This window comes from Conger conger, chromosome 11 (assembly GCF_963514075.1).
Source record: "Conger conger chromosome 11, fConCon1.1, whole genome shotgun sequence".
Taxonomy (NCBI): domain Eukaryota; kingdom Metazoa; phylum Chordata; class Actinopteri; order Anguilliformes; family Congridae; genus Conger; species Conger conger.
The window spans coordinates 9,940,901-9,958,763 of record NC_083770.1 but is presented as its reverse complement, the minus strand read 5'-3'; the positions used below and the strand labels follow the sequence as shown (position 1 = coordinate 9,958,763).

Sequence of the window (17,863 nt, the reverse complement as noted above, 5' to 3'; positions counted from 1 at the left end):
CTGCTGCCAGATATGCAGTAGATACTACAAGAAGTGTTTCTCCAGATTAGTTAGAATGGCGAGGGTGGGGCTGCTGTGTGCCATTATTTAAACAGAGAGAATGTTCAATGGCAGTTGTGAAATTCATTCCTGACATAAACCACAGAAGAATAATGGTGTACTACAAGGAAGTCTGTGATGTCATATTTTATGTGTGTATGAGACCCCAGTTACCAAGTTCACATTCTGTACACACAACCAATGTACACATGCTGGATATGTACTAAAGTGATTCCAGCTGTGTCAGTGTGTGATGTCACACTGTGGCTCAGATGATGGACTGTGTCAGTGTGTGATGTCACACTGTGGCTCAGATGATGGACTGTGTCAGTGTGTGATGTCACACTGTGGCTCAGATGACGGACTGTGTAAGAGTATGATGTCACTGCCGCTCAGATGATGGACTGTGTAAGAGTATGATGTCACTGCGGCTCAGATGACAGACTGTTCTGTTGCTCAGGGCACACAGGCCGGGTTTTGGATTTGGCGCTGAGCTCCGGTGAAGAATGGATCCTGTCTTGCGGATCAGACCAGCGGGCGTGCCTCTGGGACAACCGGCCTCAGGACACCCCACTTCTCCCCGATCACTTCCCTGACCAACCCTAACTCCCTACTGCCCCCCCACACACCCCACTGCCCCACCTACTCCACACAAGTGCCAAAACTGCAGATGGAGACAAGGAAGCTCTGCAGTATCTCTCTTCTACAGCTTACCTGGACAGGACCTTGTTTCTGTGCCCTATTCTGCCTTTATAATAAACTATAAACTTAATCCATGTGTTGCTTCTTATGCTGTAGACTAGAGCTGTGGGTCTTGCTTTAGCCATTTCCTGTCGTTCATCTCTGTATAGCTCTCTCTCGAGTTTCTGTAGACTCTCATGCGGTGGTGACTAAGTGGGATACTAAATGTGGTCAACTGCTGCAGCGTGGTTTCATCTGTTCTATGACTGTGTTCTGTCCATTTGGCTGCTCAGACACATACCAAGCAATTAACCCACACAACCCTCCATGTTTAAGGTCAGAGCTAGCACATAACCCTGTTTAAAATCAGACTAGGAATAAAACATTTTTTAGATTAAAACTAGCCCATAACCCTGTTATGAATTAAAGCTAGCACATAACCCTTTTATGGATTAAGATAGCACATAACCCTGTTATGGATGAAAGATAGCACATAACCCTTTTATGGATTAAATCTAGCACATAACCCTTTTATGGATTAAGGCAATGAAAAATTCCCCCGTTATGGACTAAAACTAGCACATAACCCTTTTATGGATTAAAGATAGCACATAACCCTTTTATGGATTAAGTTAGCACATAACCGTGTTGAGCCACCTGAAAATAGATTTGAAACAGTATTTTTAAAGTGAATATGTACTTTTTTTCCTGACAGTATCTAGTTCTAGTAAAGTTTTGCACTGATATTTTATTGTGTTGCACATTAAGCTCTGCTCTTTCTTGCCTGGTTTTGTTTCCATGTTTGACGCTGATTAGATCAGTGTTTTGCTGCTTATCTGTCTGCTTTCTGCTGTGACCGCTGCTTTTGCACATTTCCTCATCACAGCCCTGAGGAGGCGCGACCCCCCCCCCTCTCTGACTCACCACTTCAAGAAACGGGCTTATGAACGTTTGAATGTTTTTTCACACATAATAATGGAAATCTAATATATATCCGTATTAGAAATTGGCCCATTTTCATATTTGCACATATACACACAGTGAGCACTTTATTAGGTATTTATTAGATGTATTATTTAGACGTATTTAAGTCTTCTGCTGCTGTAGCCTATCCATTTAGAGATTAGATTTATTGTGTGTTCAGAGATGCTCTTCTGCATACCACTGTTGTAATGCATGGTTATTTGCATTACTCTCACCTTGCTGTCAGCTTTGACCAATCTGGCCAGTCTCCTCTGACGTCTCTCATTAACAATGCGTTTCTGTCTGCAGAATTGCTGCTTTTTTGCACCATTCTTTGCGTGAGAATCCCAGGAGATCAACAGTTTCTGAGATGCTCAAACCACCATCTCTGGCACCAACAATCATTGTTGATCAAAGTCACTTAAATCATGTTTCTTTCCCATTCTGACATTTGGTCAGAAAAAACAGCTGAACCTCTTGACAACATCTGCATGCTTTTATACATGTAGCTGCTGCCACCTGATTGGCGAATGAAATATTTGCATTAAAAAGCTGGTGTACAGGTCAACCTAATAAAGTGCTCACTGAGTGTATTTCTGGCATACGTATGGGACATACAGTGGGGCAAAAAAGTATTTAGTCAGCCACCAATTGTGCAAGTTCTCCCACTTAAAAAGATGAGAGGCCTGTAAATTTCATCATAGGTATACCTCAACTATGAGAGACAAAATGAGAAAAAAAAAATCCAGAAAATCACATTGTCTTATTTTTAAAGAATTTATTTGCAAATTATGGTGGAAAATAAGTATTTGGTCAATAACAAAAGTTCATCTCAATACTTTGTTATATACCCTTTGTTGGCAATGACAGAGGTCAAACGTTTTCTGTAAGTCTTCACAAGGTTTTCACACACTGTTGCTGGTATTTTGGCCCATTCCTCCATGCAGATCTCCTCTAGAGCAGTGATGTTTTGGGGCTGTCGCTGGGCAACACGGACTTTCAACTCCCTCCAAAGATTTTCTATGGGGTTGAGATCTGGAGACTGGCTAGGCCACTCCAGGACCTTGAAATGCTTCTTACGAAGCCACTCCTTCGTTGCCCGGGCGGTGTGTTTGGGATCATTGTCATGCTGAAAGATCCAGCCACATTTCATCTTCAATGCCCTTGCTGATGGAAGGAGGTTTTCACTCAAAATCTCACGATACATGGCCCCATTCATTCTTTCCTTTACAAGGATCAGTCGTCCTGGTCCCTTTGCAGAAAAACAGCCCCAAAGCATGATGTTTCCACCCCCATGCTTCACAGTAGGTATGGTGTTCTTTAGATGCAACTCAGCATTCTTTCTCCTCCAAACACGACAAGTTCAGTTTTTACCACAAAGTTCTATTTTGGTTTCATCTGACCATATGACATTCTCCCAATCCTCTTCTGGATCATCCAAATGCTCTCTAGCAAACTTCAGACGGGCCTGGACATGTACTGGCTTAAGCAGAGGGACACGTCTGGCACTGCAGGATTTGAGTCCCTGGTGGCGTAGTGTTACTGATGGTAGCCTTTGTTACTTTGGTCCCAGCTCTCTGCAGGTCATTCACTAGGTCCCCCCGTGTGGTTCTGGGATTTTTGCTCACCGTTCTTGTGATCATTTTGACCCCACGGGGTGAGATCTTGCGTGGAGCCCCAGATCGATGGAGATTATCAGTGGTCTTGTCTTCCATTTTCTAATAATTGCTCCCACAGTTGATTTCTTCACACCAAGCTGCTTACCTATTGCAGATTCAGGCTTCCCAGCCTGGTGCAGGTCTACAATTTTGTTTCTGGTGTCCTTTGACAGCTCTTTGGTCTTGGCCATAGTGGAGTTTGGAGTGTGACTGTTTGAGGTTGTGGACAGGTGTCTTTTATACTGATAACAAGTTCAAACAGGTGCCATTAATACAGGTAACGAGTGGAGGACAGAGGAGCCTCTTCAAGAAGAAGTTACAGGTCTGTGAGAGCCAGAAATCTTGCTTGTTTGTAGGTGACCAAACACTTATTTTACAGAGGAATTTACCAATTAATTCATTAAAAATCCTACAATGTGATTTCCTGGATTCTTTCCCCCCATTCTGTCTCTCATAGTTGAAGTGTACCTATGATGAATATTACAGGCCTCTCTCATCTTTTTAAGTGGGAGAACTTGCACAATTGGTGGCTGACTAAATACTTTTTTGCCCCACTGTATATGCATCACTCATATATGCTACATATGTATTGTCCACATATGGGGCATATATTAGTCCAGACTCGCTACGTCATTTTCCCGGTATAAGCATCGGTCGCCGCACTTCCCCAGCATTCTGCCGAACTTTCGGACACACACTTGTCATTCCAACAGGTATGCCAACACCAAAACACAAGCAGAGCGGGCGTTATAGCTGCCAAATGAAGCTTATCTCATTTTTAAGCTGCATTAGAGGGCACTAGCGCTTTATAAATAATCAGTTCAACATAACAAACATACTCATGGTTACTCTTTAACTTCTTAAACTACTTTTTAAACTTTGTAGCCTCTGAGCTATAACTTATGTAGCTCTAACTTATGTGGAAAATGTCATTGCAAACCTTCTTCGTTGGCAGTAAGCAGTTTTGTCAATATGCTTGAGTGATAGTGGAACTTACTCTGATGGTAGTGCTATAGCTGTCCTCAGCTGACTCAGCAGTCAGCAGCTCAACTGCCTGTGGAAAAGGGGGGCTGGAGGGTGTCAGATAGGGGTCTCTGGCGGTCCCATAGCGATACTGAAAGCCACAGGCCTGATGTTGCACAACGTCTGCTGGGAACTTCTCTATGTAGGTTTGCATCCGCTGCTGCGGTTCTTCTAGTAAATACCACATCCAACTCTCTGTGTTTCAGAAAAAAACATTAATATTGCATTAGATATTTTTATTTTATATTCATGCTTAAAACCAGCTGCTCTCATATTTAGTGCAAGAAACCTATTTCAACAGCATTCTTGTTGCTCTTCTCAGTACCTTTTTTTCATCTCATTGGTGCCAAAACTGTAAAAAAGGCATTATACAACATGAGCACAGCGTCTCCACATTAGCTAGTTGGCAGAATTGCATTCTAATCTCTCATTGACTCATATCTCTGGAGGACTGCAGTTCAATGACGAAAATGAGTTTTAAATCGCTCAACCTTTAATAGATATTATCCATAATTCCTTTGAGTGCAATTTTAAAATGCACTCAAAGTAATAACAATTGTTTGTGTGATCTTTGTGCAGTTTCCCCACATAATAAATTGGTACCAGCTAACTTGAACTGATAATTATTCCAGTTTCCCTGATTACCTTCATGTGTGATCAAGTACTAAATTGCCAATGATCAAACCATGAGACACTTTTTTAATGTCCTCCTGAATTTACGCTTGAACATCATTTATTTAAAATGCTAGGCCCATCTGCACTCCCCAGGTAGGTTACTTCCTTGTAGCCATATTTTCTAAGTGAGCAACTAGTGATAGTGTGTGAAGGTTTTCATCAAGGATTTCATCACTGTCAAACTAGCAAGGTTGAGGCTCACAACAGTCATTGCTAGGCTTGGATATTAAATTAAATTATTCTGGAAGCTTCAGGCCCATGCCCAAAAGGTATGTGTCACTTGGAAGACAGAAATATACACGCTGATCCCTGTAGGAACTACAACTTCCACATTCCCACAGGACAATTCCGCGACGTCCACCCCGCATGATGTCTAGCTTGGTTCAGCCCATCCCGCAATGGCGGGAGCAATAAACTTTCCCGTATAAGAGCGAGACACGTTGTTGGGATCTTTTCTCTTCTCTTCACTCTCTTCGCCTACTTCTTCGACGCACCCTTTTTGGCCATTCGCTTCAGCTCATCTGATCTGAGAGTCAGACAGAGGCTCAATGCTGCACAGCGCACTACCAGGCGAGTGGAAACTGGTGTACGCGGAACGCTACATCAGTTTACCCCTGCAAAGCTCACCAAAGAACAACAGCAACGAACTTTTCCACCCGGAAAAGGGACCAACGAACATCCTTCCAGCAACCGAGTGGACCAGACAACAACGCGCGGCTAAGACGGGAATGCCCCAGCTTTGCGCACCTCTCCCGGACAGGCATTCACAGCACCATCGCGGCTCCTAATAGGACAGCACGTCTTTTGGATCCAGCAATGCGTATGGACTCAGTAAGACTAAACAAGCATTTGCAGGCATAGCCAGTGTTAGCTTAGTCTTAACTGTTATTTTGAATCTGTTTCTATATTTGGTTTGTCTTATTTGAATGTATTCTGTTAGCCGTGTATGTACGTGAATTGATTCTTCGTCTTTCGCGCATATAGAGTGAACGACACAAGTACGGTAGTCGCTCTTCTCACAACTAACACTAATACTCATTAACACGCCCAGAACTCTAGCTTACCCAAGCTAGCTACTTCCACCTTTCCTTTGTTCAAGGGACACGCGCGCACACACGCACCCTAACTTCCTCTACTAACTTCCCCTTAGTTTATCTGTTCTGTGTTTTACGTTTGTTTAATAAATATATTTTATTAAACCCAGTGTCTGTTTTGGCGTCACATAGACATGAGAGCCGAGTTAAAGCAGTCTTTCGAAGAACTTCCAACCTTCAGGTTATCGGTATGTTTAATCATTAATATTGGTTATTTTAATTAATTAAAATACTAAATTTGTGGTTAGATATTTCTGATAACAGTAATTTTATGAGACCGATTACTTTTCGCAGTTATACTGCTACACAACGTTAATTGGCACCCCTACGTTATTTGGCGGCCCATGCGAGGACCCTACATAATTTGGAGCCCCGTTCGAGGACCCCTATATCCCTGAGGGACTCCTTCCCATAACACCCTGCTCAGAAGCCAGTCGTTGGCACTTGTGTTAATCTCTGCATTGGTGTCACATTCTAAAGCTGACTCCATGTTTACAGGCCAGATGGCAATTGTAAACTAATTTTGCTTTATGTGAATGATCCGGTTTATATACAGATGATGTTTAATAGATGTTTTATAGATGTGAAGGCATTTTCTAATATTCCTCATTGTAATGATGGGACTGACATACACTCAGTGACCACTTTGAAGTATTTATTTAATTTGACTTATTGTCCTTCTGCTGCTGTAGTAAAATCCACCGCAAGTTTCGACATGTGTTCAGAGATGTTCCTCTTCATATGACTGTTGTAACGTGTGGTTATTTGAGTTAATTTCAGAACCTTTTTTTAAAACTCAAAACTTTTTTAAATTGCTTGGATACAATATACATAAACTAAAAATCTTTTGATCACTGAACCAAATCACTTGTGTACAATGACTCAACTTTCAAAGTATTAGCATTTCAAAAGGAAATACACACATTACATTTGAATATACTGTCTATACTGTCTAACTACCAATATATCCAACTACTCAAAATAAAAAGTAACTAACATTACTCCTAAAGCATAGTTTTATGGAAACTGATTATTTGTAACAACATTCCCTGTTTGGATCATGAATGTTTTAGGATAAAGAAGTCTATTGGCATCAATTACTGTGTGTTGACGTTGTCATCTTAGGGCAGGATAACCGGTTTACAAGTTCGTTGTATACGGGAAATAAAGCACACGCTCGCCGTCGGTCTCATTTACCGGGAAGAAGAAAAGTTTTATTCACGCACTCGCATATATAACCTCACGTAAAACAGTGACGTCATTAAACATACGTGAAACGTTGACGTCACGTCATCAACATAAACTAGACCACTGCATGAGAGCATAATTATTACATAGATTAACACTGTGGAACAGGATCAATTTTACCCACATTATCATTGAATGTAATGTTGCATCACCATCCTTTGTCTCCCCCTGTTATTGTATCATTACCCTATTATGTTCACCACCTATTGTCTATTTGTTTAGCCTACCTTTCTCCCGAGCCCTGCCTAGATTGTCACATTCCCTCATGTATTTAAACCTCAGTCTCTGCAGTAACCTTTGTCAGAACATTGATCATCTTTGCAGTTGCCGATTTCTAGTAAGTTTTGTATGAGATTCCTGAGACACCACATTGCCCGACCTTGATTTTGCCTTTGCCCTTTTGTTTTGTCGTTATTCGGAGTCTTGGTTTTTTACATTTGTTTATGTATTTTCAACCTCCTGCCTGCCTTATCCTGTTGTACCTCTGCAATTCTGATTTTTAGTTTTTGATCCTGGGTTTGATTCTTTTGGCTACTCGATTTGGATCTGTTGTGTGTTGGATCTCCTGGCTTTGACTTCTGGACTGAATAAACCACGTTCTGATTATCCATTGGTCTGCACTTGGGTCTCTGACCGTATGTCACAGTGTGACAACGCGTTGAAAACCCCTGTAACAAAGTATGGTGATGAAATCTTGATGTGGTAAAATTGATCCTGTTATAAAGTCATTTGTGAATGGTAATTTATATAGTGCCTTTATCCAAAGCACTGTACAATTGATGCTTGTCATTCACCCATTCACTCACACTGCCAGACGATTGCTCTTACCACCTGAGCCAATTGGTGTCAATTGACTTGTTTATCCTAAAACATTCATGATCTAAACAGGGAATGTTGTTACAAGTAATCTGTTTCTGTAAAACTATGCTTTGGGGGTAGTGTTACAGTTACTTATCATTTTGAGCAGTTGGATACATTGGTAGTTAGATGCATTGTAATGAATTAAGTATTTTCAAATGTGTGTATTTCATTTTGAAACGCTAATACTTTGAAAGTTAAGTTGAGTCATTGTGAACTAGTGATTTGTTTCAGTGATCAAATGATTTTTGAGTTTCTTGTCTACAGTTTTGAAAAATGACCTCAAGGTTCAGAAATTAGTGTCAAACTGATTGTAAAAAACTAATAAAAGGAAACTTTTGTATTACTATTCACCAGCCCCCGGACTTTGACACTACCTGCAAACTGATCAGCTACCAAAAATAATTCCGCCTAAACTCATCTTGCAATCAGTTTATTATGACGATAAAGTATTATTACATTTCAAAAAAGGGGAAACGATGTGAACGTTTAGTTTTTTTATTACGTTTACAACAAGCAGTCCAATTGTTCATATTAATATAAATATTAAATTATTGGAAGAATGCAAAAGTAATATGGAAGACAAGCTATGGATGACATCACAGCAGGCTTTCAATGGTCTTGCGGATCCATTGTGTCTGTTCCTTGGTGAGTGCTGCATAGACACCTGGTTTGTCCTTAACGCTACAGACTTCCCCCCCAAATGAAGTGACCCCCCTAAGTTTCCCTTCACACAGCAGTGGACCTCCGGAGTCTCCCTGGCACACAGAGAAGAAACACACACTCAGCCCTATCTTAACACAACAGTCAAATTACACTTTACAAACTATATTTCCTTTAATTAATATTTAATTTACTGGGGTGTGCCTTATGTAATACAAACTGTGTTATTGAGCATGTGTGTTTGTGTGTTGTTGCAGGTATGTGTATGTTTCTGTGTGCGTGTGCGTGTGTGTGTGTGTGTGTGTGTGTGTGTGTGTGTGTGTGTGTGTGTGTGTGTGTGTGTGTGTGTGTGTGTGTGTGTGTGTGTGTGTGTGTGTGTGTGTGTGTGTGTGTACATATGAGACTCACTGAACAGGTGTGTGTGTGTGTTTCAGTCTTTGTGTGTGTGTGTGTGTGTGTGTGTGTGTGCATGTGTATGTACATATGAGACTCACTTGGCAGGTGTCTGCGTGACTCTTGTCCTTAGACCCTGCACACAACATTTCATTGGTGATGATGGGGTCCAGGTTGTAGTAATCCTTGGAGTTGCACAGGGCTCTGTCAATGACTGTGACATTGGCTGACATCAAAACGTCTGACATTGTACCACCATTTCTGGTGACTCCCCATCCTGCTACAACACAGCCCGTCCCCGCCGGGACATCCTGAACAGGAGGGGGCAGTGTGAGGGGCCGGACAGCTTTCGTTTTCTTGGCTTTCCTGTCAAGCTGAGGAGAAGAGTCACAGGCTAAGATGGCCGCATACCAGAACACACTTTTCAATCTCTTCAATTTCTGTCAGAGCTGCCTTTGTGTTTGTGTCGACACCGGATGATGAGCATTAATTCAGAGGTCTGACTCATTCTGTCAAACTTCATGGATATAATAATAACTTGCCTTCAGCAGCATGAGGTCATTGTCGAAGGTGTTGGGGTTATATAAGGGATGAGGAACACTGTGCTTCACCTTCTGGAGCTGTCGGTACTCCATCTCTGACTTTGAGCGGTTGTGCACCCCCAACAGCACGCTCGAAGAACTGAGGAGTAGAGTGTTACAGACAGCACGTACAGACAGGACTTACAGACAGAAGTATAGAGTAATTATTTGGGAGTTACAGACAGTAAGTACAGACAGGACTTAGAGAAAGTTGTTAGTTGGGAATTACAGACAGAAATATAGAGAGTAATTACAAGCAGGAATTACAGACATAAGTATAGACAGTAAGTGAAAACTGGAAATGCAGACAGCAGGTATATTTTTGGATTGCTAGATTGGAAAGGTAAATGCTGGGAATGTTAGGATGAAAAGATTAACATTGGGAAATGTTATTTTTGGGAATCAAAGGAGTCTCTCACATGTTGCAGTGTGCTGCAGTCAGAACCCACTGGAGGTCAATCAGAGTGCCGCCACAGAATGGTGTTCCCTCAGAGGTCTGCAGGAGAGCCATGAATGGAAGAGAGTGGGGGGGCACTTCATTTCCGTCGATGATCTCTGCCCCCTCACCTGAGAGAAACACATAATGTACACTGACCTGATGTATAAACACAATTTACACCCAACAGTGTACGTACATGCAACATAAGAACAATATTGTAATATCCCAGGTCCTCATGTTGAGTGACAACAGCAACAGAATCCAAATGCAAACGGCACAATCGAATCAACTCCTGATTTTTTTGTTAGTTTAAAAAAAAGCCTTGCATTCAATTACTGGCACCTGATTGGCTGATTAGATATTTGCATTAACAGGCAGGTGTACAGGTGTACCTGACAAAGTGGTCACTGAGTGAGTATAGAGTAAATATGAATCATATTTGAAATAGAGTGTCAGTAAAAATAATATTGATTGCAATAATGCCCCTGTATTGGGACCCAGAGGTTCACATATCGGTTGTAGAGAGACTCACCTGCTGTCAGACACAGGAGTAGAACTAGTAGATGAGTGAACAGGTGGCCTTTTCCCTTCATGTTGGTGTAATGGAGTTTGCCTGCCTGCTTTGACTGATATTTATTTCCTCTAAAGGGGATGTGGTCCATCGCTGTTAGCCTCAAAGAGGAAAATGTGGCTCACACACACACTTACACAATCATTCAAAAATGTGATCTCTCTCTCACGTGTGTGTGTCTGTCTGTGTTCATAAATGTGTGTTTTTGTGTGTGCATGATACATGAACGTGGTAGATCGCCAAGCAGTGGTCCTGTCCTGGCTGGACTATTGCAATTCTCTGCTGGCTGGCCTTCCAGCATCTGCCATCAGACCCCTACAACTGATCCAGAATGCTGCAGCCCGTCTGGTATTCAATGTTCCCAGACATTCACGTCACCCCCCTGCTCAGCGACCTCCACTGGCTGCCTGTTATGGCTCACATCAAATTTAAAACTTTGGTGCTCGCGTACCAGGCAGTTAAGGGATCAGCCCCTGTATATATTCAATCACTTATCAAGACCTATACACCAGCAAGACCCCTCCGTTCTGCTACTTTGTGCCATCTGGCGCCTCCCCCTCGCCACACCTGCACTTCTCTACTGCTGTCTGTCCTGGCCCCACGGTGGTGGTAAATGGTAAATGGTTGGCATTTATATAGCACCTTTTATCCAAAGCGCTGTACAATTGATGCTTCTCATTCACCCATTCATACACACACTCACACACCAACGGCGATTGGCTGCCATGCAAGGCACCGACCAGCTCGTCAGGAGCATTTGGGGGTTAGGTGTCTTGCTCAGGGACACTTCGACACAGCCCGGGTGGGGGATCGAACCGGCAACCCTCCGACTGCCAGACGACTGCTCTTACTGCCTGAGCCATCGGATCTGCTTCTTCCTGTGACAACGGTCATCTTACTGGTTCCTAGATGGCTAATAACTCACCTTTACCAGCATGAGGTCATTGTCCTTGGTGTCTTGGTCATAAAAGGGATGAAGAACACTGTGCTTCACCTTCTGGAGCTGTCGGTACTCCATCTCTGACTTTGAGCGGGTGTGCACCCCCAACAGCACGCTCGAAACACTGAGGAGTAGAGCGTTACAGACAGCACGTACAGACAGGACTTACAGACAGGACTCAGTTGGGAGTTACAGACAGTAAGTGCAGACAGGAAAGTCGTTAGTTGGGAGTTACAGACAGAAATATGGAGAATAATTACTCTTATCCAGAGCGACGTACAGTTGATTAGACTAAGCACGAGACAATCCTCCCCTGGAGCAGTGCAGGGTTAAGGGCCTTGCTCAAGGGCCCAACGGCTGTGCGGATCTTATAGTGGCTACACCGGGATTTATTTACCTTAACCACTACGCTACAGGCCGCCCTATACACACTCACACACCAACGGCGATTGGCTGCCATGCAAGGCACCGACCAGCTCGTCAGGAGCATTTGGGGGTTAGGTGTCTTGCTCAGGGACACTTCGACACAGCCCGGGTGGGGGATCGAACCGGCAACCCTCCGACTGCCAGACGACTGCTCTTACTGCCTGAGCCATGTCGCCGTGTCGCGAATGACCTCCCGGTGGATGTCAGAACGGCAGAATCTCTGACCTCTTTCAAGCGCAGACTGAAGACTCATCTCTTCAGGCTACACCTTTTCCTCCCTGACTCACCTGCATGATTAGCCTTATATGTCATAGACTATAATGGCACTTATGTAGTTACACAGATATTGTTGTGTTTTGTATTAGATATTGTGTTGTTGTACTCTGGGTATTCTAGCTGCCGACTGTGGTATGCTAGTTTGGAAGTTGATGTGTTCTTCAAGTGTTCCGATTGTATCTGTATGGTCACACTAGGACTTGGAACTGTACTGTCCTCTCAGGTCCTCTTCGCACTTGTACTTGTGTTTGATGTGCACTTTGTTGTACATCGCTCTGGATAAGAGCGTCAGCTAAATGACTTGTAATGTAATTGCAACAAACACATGTATGTTAAACATGTAGAAGACATATTTCACAAACATGGCCTGGAAAAAGCAGTGAAGTTTTATTCATGCTTGACACAACGCAGTGACATTGCCACAAAACACTAATTCATTGTGACATCATCACATGGTATAAGGAGATTGGCATGAGCCGCAAGAGACTCACATGGGCTCAGTGCATGACATGCTATCTGGATTTAGTTTCAGTTCTACTCCTGCCCAAAATTTTCAGTAGGCCTTCTTCAAAAAAGCCTAAATTTGCCCTAAAAATATTTTGTTTTTTAAAACCAGGCTTAACATAGTTAGAAGACCAACATTAGACATGAGGGCAGGTCCACAAAGCACAATTACTGAGTTAGCCAGTCAACAACAGTTCTTTTTACTTCATTTACATTCACATTTACATTTTAGTCATTTGGCAGACGCTTTTAATCCAAAGCGACTTACAAGTGCATAGGTTCTACCATAAGTCAAAGCATCACATCCAGAAACTAGCAAAATACACATGAAATGCTGTTCTAAACATAGTTGTCATCATAAGTGCATTTTTTTTTTTTTTAATTTTGGGGCGGGGGTGGGGGGGGGGTTAGACAAGGATAGGGATATCAGAAAGGAGGGGCAGGGGAAATCAGGAGGGAGGACTAAGGTAGAGTTTGAAAAGGTGGGTTTTGAGTCTGCGTCGAAATAGGGGGAGGGATTCTGCTGTTCTGACAGTGGTAGGCAGGTCATTCCACCACTGAGGAACCAGAACGGAAAACAGGTGTGAATGTGCAGCTCGACCGCCAGGTGCACGTAGAGAGGGAACCATAAGGCGACCAGAGCTGGCAGACCGGAGTGGTCTAGCTGGGGAGTAGGGAGTGATCAGGGATTGTATGTAAGGTGGGGCAGTCCCCTTAGCAGCCTGAAATGCCAACACTAGGGCCTTGAAACGGATTAATAGAGCAAACGGCAATAGGAAGCCAGTGGAGGCCAATGAGAAGCGGGGTGACATGAGCCGACCTGGGCTGACTGGTGATCAGGCGGGCTGCAGCATTCTGGACCAGCGGGAGGGGCTTGATGGCACACGCTGGGAGACCGGCTAGGAGGGAGTTACAGTAATCCAGGCGGGAAATGACGAGCGCCTGGACTAGGAGCTGGGTGGCTTTCTCAGTCAGGAGATGACGGAAACGGCGTATATTATACAGAAAGAACCTGCAGGTTCTGGCAGTGGAGGATACTTGTGGAGCCAGGGTGAGGCAGTTATCAAGAGTCACCCCAAGATTCTTTGCCATACGGGAGGAGGAAACTACAAAGTCCTCAACAGTCAATGAGAGGTCGATTGACGGAGAGGACTTAGCAGGGATGTAGAGAAGCTCAGTTTTGGCAAGGTTGAGCTTCAGGTGGTGGGAAGTAATCCACGCAGAGATATCAGCCAAGCAGGCAGAGATCCGTGTGGTGACTTGGGTGTCGGGGGGGGAAGGAAATAAAGAGTTGGGTGTCATCAGCGTAAGAATGATAAGAAAAGCCATGGGAAGAGATAACAGAACCAAGAGACATGGTGTATAGCGAGAAGAGGAGAGGCCCAAGAACTGAGCCCTGCGGGACTCCAGTTCGTAGGGGGTGAGGGTCGGAGACTGAGCCCCTCCAAGTCACCTAGTAGGAGCGACCAGAGAGGTAGGAGGAAAACCAAGCGAGTGCAGACCCTGTGACACCCATCCCAGACAGCGATGAGAGCAGAATTTCATGGTTGACTGTATCGAAGGCGGCCGACAGGTCGAGGAAGATGAGGACAGAGGAGAGGGATTTTGCTTTAGCAGAGTGGAGTGCCTCAGTGACCGCGGGCGGTCTCAGTGGAGTGGCCACTCTTGAAGCCAGACTGGTTGGGGTCATGGAGATTGTTCTGGAGAAGATAAGTGGACAGTTGGGAGCAGACCGCCCGTTCCAGAGTTTTAGCGAGAAAGGGAAGAAGAGAGACAGGCCGGTAGTTGTTCAGGGCAGAGGGGTCAAGAGTAGGTTTTTTGAGCAGGGGAGTGACTCTGGCCCTCTTCAGGGAAGAGGGCATGGTGCCGGAAGAGAGGGAGGGGAGAGGGGATGGGGTCAAGAGGACAGGTGGTTGGGCGGTGGGAAGTAAGGAGTTTCAGTGTGTCGGCGTCAGAGAGGGGAGAAAAGGAGGTTAGGGAGTTGGGGAGGGTAGGAGGGTCAGCAGGGGTGGAGGGTTGGGAGAAGGAATTGCGAATAGCATCGACCTTCTTTTCAAAGGAGACAAAGTCATCAGGTGTGAGTGATGAGGGGGGTGGTGGGGGAGGGGGGGCCAGAAAGTTGAAAACAGTTTGCGGGGATTAGAGGCGGCCGCGTTAATTTTCGAGTGAAAGAAGGAAGATTTAGCTAGAGAGACAGAGGAATGGAAAGATGATAAGAGGGCATGGAAGGAAGCCATATCACTGGGGAGACAGGACCTTTTCCATTTTCTCTCCGCCGCCCGCAGTTCAGTTCGGACAGCTCGTAGAGCATCAGAAAGCCAAGGACTGGGGGGGGGGAGGCCTGAGCTAGTTTGGTGGTGAGGGGACACAGAGAGTCAAAGGAAGATGAGAGGGAGGACATGAGAGTTGTAGCCGCATCATTGGGAGACAGTCGAGAGAAAGACTCCGAGGATGGTAGGGAGGAGAGGATTGTAGATGAGAGGGTGGAGGAAGACAGGTGGCGTAGTCCATGTTCCATATTTGGGAATCTCTGGATTTTAGACCTTGGCCAGGCCTGTTCCACAAAGCAGGTTCACTGAGTTAGCCAGATTAGTGCACTGACTAAAACCAGACCCTGCCCAAATCTGGAACATGGACTTAGCTTGCGTGATGTCACACTGTGGCTCAGATGATGGACTGTTTAAGAGTATGATGTCACACTGCGGCTCAGATGATGGACTGTGTAGGTGTGTGATGTCACACGGTGGCTCAGATGGCAATTGTAAAGTAATTTTGCTTTATGTGAATGATCCGGTTTATATACAGATGATGTTGTTTAATAGATGTTGTTTTATAGATGTGAAGGCATTTTCTAATATTCCTCATTGTAATGATGGGACTGACATACACTCAGTGACCACTTTGAAGTATTTATTTAATTGGACTTATTGTCCTTCTGCTGCTGTAGAAAAATCCACCGCAAGTTTCGACATGTGTGTTCAGAGATGTTCCTCTTCATATGACTGTTGTAACGTGTGGTTATTTGAGTTACTGTGGAGTTACTGTCTGGCCCTTCTCCTCAGAAGACTTCTCTCATTAACTTCAAGTTCAAAGACCTCAAATTCTCTGTAAACTCTATAGACTGCTACAATACCAGGATCAGTTTCTGAAATACTCAAACCACCAATTCCCCATTCTGAACAACTGAACCTCTTGACCATGTCTGCGTGATTTTATGCATTGAGTTGCTACCACCTGATTAGCCCAATATATATTTGCATTAATGAGCTGGTGTACAGGTCTACCTTATAAAGTGGACACTGAGTGTATGTTTTCAAAATACACAGAAAATGATTTGCAATATTCAATCAAGGTGAATATAATCTGTCCTTGTGCCCTAGGATTTCGGCCGAGGGTGAAATATATATTAAAGAATAAGAATGTACTAACAACAGCAGTTTGTATTAAACCTATAGAATTTGATTATACTAATGTGTGATATGTATCAGTTAAAACGGTTAAACACTTGTATCAATTATATATGGTTAACCTTATATTGTGTGCTGTTCCCATGGCAATAAGTAGTTATACAGGGATTTAGCTCGACCAAGTAAATGGTTTGTGACTTTTGCAGAACAGCTCGTCCTTCCTATGATGACTTTTGAAAAGGGTATAAAGATTTGTATGACCAAGAGATATTTAGCTTTGTTTTGTGCATTGTTCTTCGGGACCAGAATATTATTTTTTTACAATCACTTTGACACTAATTTCAGAACCTTGAGGTCATTTTTTAAAACTCTAAACTTTTTAAAATTGCTTGGATATAATATACATAAACTAAAAATCTTTTGATCACTGAACCAAATCACTTGTGTACAATGACTCAACTTTCAAAGTATTAGCATTTCAAAAGGAAATACACACATTACATTTGAATATACTGTCTTTTCATTCATTACAATGCATCTAACTACCAATATATCCAACTACTCAAAATAAAAAGTAACTGTAACATTACTCCTAAAGCATAGTTTTATGGAAACCGATTACTTGTAACAACATTCCCTGTTTGGATCATGAATGTTTTAGGATAAAGAAGTCTATTGGCATCAATTACTGTGGAACAGGATCAATTTTACCCACATTATCATTGAATGTAATATTGCATCACCATCCTTTGTCATTTTTTTTGTCTCCCCCTGTTAATGTATCATTACCCTATTATGTTTCCCACCTATTGTGTATTTGTTTAGCCTACCTTTCTCCCGAGCCCTGCCTAGATTGTCACATTCCCTCATGTATTTAAACCTCAGTCTCTGCAGTAACCTTTGTCAGAACATTGATCATCATTGCAGTTGCCGATTTCTAGTAAGTTTTGTATGAGATTCCTGAGACACCACATTGCTCAAGCTTGATTTTGCCTTTGCCGTTTTGTTTTGTCGTTTTTCGGAGTCTTGGTTTTTTACATTTGTTTTTGTATTTTCGACCTCCTGTCTGCCTTATCCTGTTGTACCTCTGCAATTCTGATTTTTAGTTTTTGATCCTGGGTTGTTTATCACTATTCTTTTGGCTACTCGATTTGGATCTGTTGTGTGTTGGATCTCCTGGCTTTGACTTCTGGACTGAATAAACCACGTTCTGATTATCCTTTGGTCTGCACTTGGGTCTCTGACCGTACGTCACAGTGTGACAACGCGTTGGAAACCCCTGTAACAAAGTATGGTGATGAAGTCTTGATGTGGTAAAATTGATCCTGTTATAAAGTCATTTGTGAATGGTAATTTATATAGTGCCTTTATCCAAAGCACTGTACAATTGATGCTTGTCATTCACCCATTCACTCACACTGCCA

At 43.3% G+C, this 17,863-nt stretch overlaps 2 protein-coding genes across 2 annotated transcripts; both read right to left on the bottom strand.

The window, feature by feature from the left end:
• Nucleotides 1-8,721: 8,721 nt before the first annotated feature.
• Nucleotides 8,722-13,039, bottom strand: LOC133140531 (granzyme A-like). The gene is made up of 4 exons (XM_061260539.1): nt 13,020-13,039; nt 11,812-11,950; nt 9,397-9,669; nt 8,722-8,997 (listed from the first exon to the last, which is right to left on the bottom strand). The coding sequence occupies exons 1-4, from the start codon at nt 13,037-13,039 to the stop codon at nt 8,839-8,841; spliced, it is 591 nt and encodes a 196-aa protein (XP_061116523.1). The 3' UTR covers nt 8,722-8,838.
• Nucleotides 9,793-10,976, bottom strand: LOC133140797 (granzyme B(G,H)-like). Its single transcript, XM_061261008.1, has 3 exons — nt 10,848-10,976; nt 10,296-10,443; nt 9,793-9,976 (listed from the first exon to the last, which is right to left on the bottom strand). Exons 1-3 carry the CDS (start codon nt 10,906-10,908, stop codon nt 9,808-9,810), a joined length of 378 nt encoding a protein of 125 aa, XP_061116992.1. The 5' UTR covers nt 10,909-10,976; the 3' UTR covers nt 9,793-9,807.
• Nucleotides 13,040-17,863: the final 4,824 nt, after the last annotated feature.

Coding starts and splice junctions, on each gene's coding strand:
- LOC133140797 (XM_061261008.1), bottom strand. CDS start 10,908: ATGAAGGGAAAAGGCCACCTGTTCACTCATCTACTAGTTCTACTCCTG. Junction 10,444..10,847: donor ACTCCTGTGTCTGACAGCAG/GTGAGTCTCTCT, acceptor TGTTTCTCTCAG/GTGAGGGGGCAGAGATCATC. Junction 9,977..10,295: donor ACTGCAGCACACTGCAACAT/GTGAGAGACTCC, acceptor TCTACTCCTCAG/TTCTTCGAGCGTGCTGTTGG.
- LOC133140531 (XM_061260539.1), bottom strand. CDS start 13,039: ATGTCATGCACTGAGCCCAT. Junction 11,951..13,019: donor ATGTCATGCACTGAGCCCAT/GTGAGTCTCTTG, acceptor TCTACTCCTCAG/TGTTTCGAGCGTGCTGTTGG. Junction 9,670..11,811: donor ATGACCTCATGCTGGTAAAG/GTGAGTTATTAG, acceptor TCTTCTCCTCAG/CTTGACAGGAAAGCCAAGAA.